The following is a 5,044-nucleotide window of genomic DNA, read 5'->3' on the forward strand; positions in this document are numbered from 1 at the left end:
TTTGTGTGTCATGTTTTTGTGTTGCTGTTTTAGTTTTTGTGTTTGGGTAACAAGAGTCAGCATCCTAATCTCGAGTGTTTCGGGCCTCTCAGGGTGTTTATCTAGCCCCACTGAATGGGAAGCCCCTCCCCTACCGCCTCCCTAGCATTCTGGAGCAGCTCAGCTTTTAACTACGGGTGCGTGCGTGTGCGTGCGTGCTTGTGTGTGTGTGTGTGTGTGTGTGTGTGTGAGTGAGAGAGAGAGAGAGAGAGAGAGAGAGAGATTGGGGTTGTAAACAATTTATTACATGAAAGAGTAATATCGACAGTCTAGAGCACAGGTCACAGAAGAAGGTCCATGTGTTCAGCTACTTGCTCTGTTCTGTTTTGTTTTAGTGGAGTGACTTCATCAGATTTTTGTCCATGACGGATTGTTTTGGTGGAATTGGAAGTGGGGAGGACCTTTGGACTTCAGTCCACCAATAGATGGTTCTGGCTTCAGGACTTGTTTGTGGATGAGCCCTGAGCCCAAATTCCTGTAAATGACAGGTCTGGTGTATGAAAATCAGCCAAGGAGATTATATAGTCCTCACATTTGGCATCATGGAGACTGTTTGATGTTAATGGGTTTACCGGAAAGGACCTTTGTGGGGTTCACTTGGCCTAAGGCAGTCTAGCTATTGATGTAATCAGGAGACCACAAAGCATGATTTCTCTGCCCCGTCTCTCCTTAGCAGTGAGTTTCCTGTGAGTCATGCATCTGTGCCGTAAACCTTGGAGAAAGTTACCACGTTTCCAAGGCAGGGGCAGGGCTAACTTGATAATCCTGTGGCTCTGGAGAGTCTTGCCAGAGGCTTCGCCTTCCTCCTGGAACTTGCCCAGATCTGACTAGAGCTACAGAGCACCTAGAATTGACTCCAAGTCACAGTGGTAGAGGCCTAAGAGATAGTGGAGGCCAGGGCCCCCCCAAACTTTCACCTTTGAATTGCCTGGGAAATGTAAAAAAAACAAAAAAAACCTTCCTCCCATCCTTTAAGTCTAATTCAGAAAGTCTGGAATAGGACCCAGAAGCCTGTTTTTAATATATATATAATATTAGCATGGCATATGGCATTTGGGACCACTGATCTTAGGCCATATTTTAATTTTATTTGACTTAAAATTATAAATATATGTATCCCATACAGAGAATTATAAAGAAAGCCCTACCCACTTTTCTCTTTGTCCAGTTGATGTAAACAATTGACAGGAACACAGCAAACTCATGTTTTAGCAATTCAAATAGAAAGACAAGAAGGGTGAAAACCAAAAAGCCTCTCACTCCTAGTAGAGCTCCCAAAGGTAATCACTCTTAACACTTTCTTGGGATTCCACTCACAGAGGAGTTTTCATTTATAGAGTTAAAGCTTAACTGATCTACTTAATTCTATAAAATCTGAACTCAAGGCCTCATCCTATACCCTTTACCTTGTACTTTATTTTTTTCTACCTCAAGTCTTCTGAGCCCACTACAGAGTAGAGTTCTTTTTAATAACTATTATGTAACTATTGATAACTTTTAAATAATAACTTATTGGTAAAGTCAATATTTGTAACATTTAGGACAATGCTTGTAGCAAGCCTCATGTATTTGTTAAATGAATGAGTGAATGAATGAAAGTTGCTACCTGTATTCTATTACGTGAATATATCCTACTTACTTTTGCTCGTTATGGACACTTTGTTATGTCAGTTACTATAACAAGAATTGCAGACATGGACATTCTTGTATCTTGGGGACTCCAGTTTGGGCATGGTGATCAGTACCTATTTAGAGTGACAATAGTAGGCATGGAGCCAAAGGTATTAGGAAGGAAAATTCATTGATTACGTAGAAGCAGGAAGTAGAACTGGATTTGGAGTTTTGCTTGGGTCATGGAATCACAGAATTATAAACCTTAGATCTAGAAGGAACTATAAGAGATAATGTGTTTCAGACCTAGACCCTGGACAGGGAACATGTTACCTCTTAAGTTCCAACTTGTGCGTTGAGCCACAGTGAACTCATTGGAAAAGAGAGAGAGTGTATGTGTGTGTGTGTGTGTGTGTGTGTGTGTGTGTGTGTGTGTGTTGGAGTCTATGAGATCTTTAAAATTTTGACAGAGACAATGATATTTGACATTGCTCAGATTCTGTGAAAACAACAGGCTCAAGACAGCTTACAGTTTAGCATTAATCTTCTGCATTCCTTTTAGTGATGTTATATTTAGTGAAGCTGAGCATTTTTCAGTTGCCATGATTCAACAAACAATGTGCACAAATGGATGTGGGCTAGGGAGCGAGGATGGTGTTGTCCAGTCTGATTCCAAAATTTCAAAAGTTGTGTAGTGACTAATGGTTGTACATATGCTGTGAGTAATTGGATAAAAATGTTCTTTGCTTTCAATTTGTGTGATTCCTTTTTCAAAGTTATCAATTTGTTGGGATGCTTATTAAGTTGGTAGAATCTAACTATGTAATAAACACAATTGGTACGTATTTCTTTTGGCCTGGAAAAACTGTGAAGTAATTGTGAGGATACTAAGGGTACCATGAAACAAAAAGGTCTGGGAACAACTGACTTCATTTGTATTCATCAGAACTCAGCTGCAAGTGAGAGAAAATTAGCTGACATTGGCTTAAGCAAAACCAGGGCATTATTTGCTTTTATATTTGGGACATCTGGGTTTGCAGATGGTGTCAGCCTGGGCTGGGTTCCACTTCTCCTTCCATACCTAGAATGGGATCTCCACATGTGGACGGGACTTCTTCAGGACCCTCCTTCTCAGACTCACGTCCTTCCAGTTTAGCAGTCCCAACAGAAAGAACCACCTTTCCCACTGGTTTGTACATAAAAGCCTTGAGGGAACTTGGGTCCACAGCCTGGGTCACTTGCCCGTCCCTGCACTATGGGGATGCAGGTTTGTGGTGGCCAGTTCTGGGTTACATGACCATCCCTGTGCTCAAGTGGGCGCCCCAGCTAAACTGCACAGAACAGGTTCTACACAGAAAAGCGAAGATTCTGTTAGCAAGAGAATGGGGGAAGGGGCTCCAGACCAGAAAACAGTGATTTCCCATGTTACAGATGAGGGAACAGATGGCATGATAGGTTAGAAGATGGACATGGAGCCTCTGAGGTCCCACCTGTCCGGTTTCACTTCCTTGGGCAAATTAACTACATCTGTGTCTTTTAAGACTTTGGAGTCCCCATTTGTGAAATGGGAATAGCTGAAGCTAAAAGTCAGGATGTTAAAAAGGATGACAGTAATGGCTTCTACTTCATGGTGGATCAGGTTTTTTGGGAGCAGGCCCAGAGTCCCAGGACTCTGTTCTTGTCTTAGGCAAGGAAAGATTTAAAGTTGAGACCAAAGTTACAGAGAAGCAAGAGATTTATGGATAGGAAGAAGAACGGGCAAGCTCTTGAGTGGAAACGGGCCCTGAGTGGGTAGCCACTGAAGGGGTCAGAAGTGCTTTCATGGGTACAGTGAGCAAGAAGGCAGGGTTTGACCATTGGGTGCTCCTCCTTGTGTCTCTTGCTGATTGGCTGGGCCCATAGGGTCTCCTAGGCTACCAAGGCCCACTGAGTTTTCCCACATTACCCCAGCCTTTTTTTTTTGAAACCAGCTTTGGTCTATGGCTATTGTGCTATTATGTTGGTATCCTGAACATTCCATTTTTAATTGAATTGGGGGCGGGGAACCTGCCTGGTGTGCGATTGTTTCTCAATCAGGCTGATCCAGGACTTGGAACTTGGGGCACCCTAGTACTAACTGACTGCTTATACCCATTTCCCAACTTCCTCCTTCGGTGAAGACTGAGTGAGTTCATGCATGTACCTGCTGCATGTACCTGCTGCATGCACCTGGCACAGAGGAAGTCCTCAGTAAAACAGGCCCTTACTATTATGATTGCCTAAGTAAGTGACCTCTGTGTCTGACTCCTGCAGCAGGTCTCCGCCCAACTAGGGAGGCGCGAGAGGACGCAAAACAATGATTTCCTCTTTCTATCTGTTGCAGAGTGGAGCAACATGGACGCTGTCAGTCAAGTCCCCATGGAAGCTGTGCTCCCCAAGCACATCCTGGACATCTGGGTCATTGTCCTCATCATCCTAGCCACCATTGTCATCATGACATCCTTACTGCTGTGCCCAGCCACTGCGGTCATCATTTATCGCATGAGGACTCATCCTGTCCTCAATGGTGCGGTTTGAGAACTGCCTGGGAGGGGCAGGTGGGGGCTGAGGACAACACCCCCTCCCTCACCCGCATCCCCTTCCTTAGAGATCAGCAGCAGTGACATTGGAGTGTGGACTCTGGAGCATGACATGTAAGAAGAGACCTGAGATCTGGTTTGGATTCTGCCACTGGCCAGCTGTGTGAGGTTGAGGGACCTAAATCTGAGTCCTGGGTTCTTTATCTTTCAAATGGGGATCATGATCCCTGTGTCCTTCCTACCTCATAGGGTCATGAGAACCAGTTACTTCGTGGATTTCAGAGCAGTAAAGCAAGTGCAGGTACCAGGTGTTGCTGCTGAAGGCTGAGAAACTTTGAAAAATCAAAGAACCTAATTGCTGATGATGATCTTCAAGATGGAGAGGGGGACACTTGGCCAGAAGCAGCCTTTACCAATGTCCCTTTACCAAGGTTAAACCAAGCCAAGCAGGGTCACCCTGACCTCATTCCAAAGGGTTGCAACACATTGGCTCAAAGTTTTATATTTTCTCAAGTTTTCTGAGTCAAGAGGAAATTGAGTGAGGCAGGGAGAGTGGGTAGAACTTTCTAGGACCTTCTTTAGTCAGAATCTCTGCCATTGGGCAGTCTGGAGTGCTCTCTTATTTCTTGGCAATGCTAAGGGAGCTGGGGCAGTGGGCTTCTTTCTGCACGGGACTCTCATTGATTTGACACTCAAGCTATGTTGGAAAATGCAGGGTGGTTGAGTTCCCTGGCCAGCTCCCAGGACCTCCAGCCCTCACCCCTTGCATGTTCCACACCAGAGGAGCTCGTCCCTCAGCCTGACTCCTGCTAAGTTTAGGTGTCCTCCTTTATTCC

At 44.6% G+C, this 5,044-nt stretch overlaps 1 protein-coding gene across 1 annotated transcript; it reads left to right on the forward strand.

Annotated features, from left to right (window-relative positions):
• Positions 1-4,023: 4,023 nt before the first annotated feature.
• Positions 4,024-4,206, forward strand: SMIM3 (small integral membrane protein 3; the record flags this gene model as incomplete). Its single annotated transcript, XM_084252421.1, has 1 exon — positions 4,024-4,206. The coding sequence occupies one exon, from the start codon at positions 4,024-4,026 to the stop codon at positions 4,204-4,206; it is 183 nt and encodes a 60-aa protein (XP_084108547.1).
• Between the last annotated feature and the right edge of the window lie 838 nt (positions 4,207-5,044).

Source organism: Talpa europaea, assembly GCF_964194135.1.
Source record: "Talpa europaea genome assembly, chromosome: 13".
Lineage (NCBI taxonomy): Eukaryota > Metazoa > Chordata > Mammalia > Eulipotyphla > Talpidae > Talpa > Talpa europaea.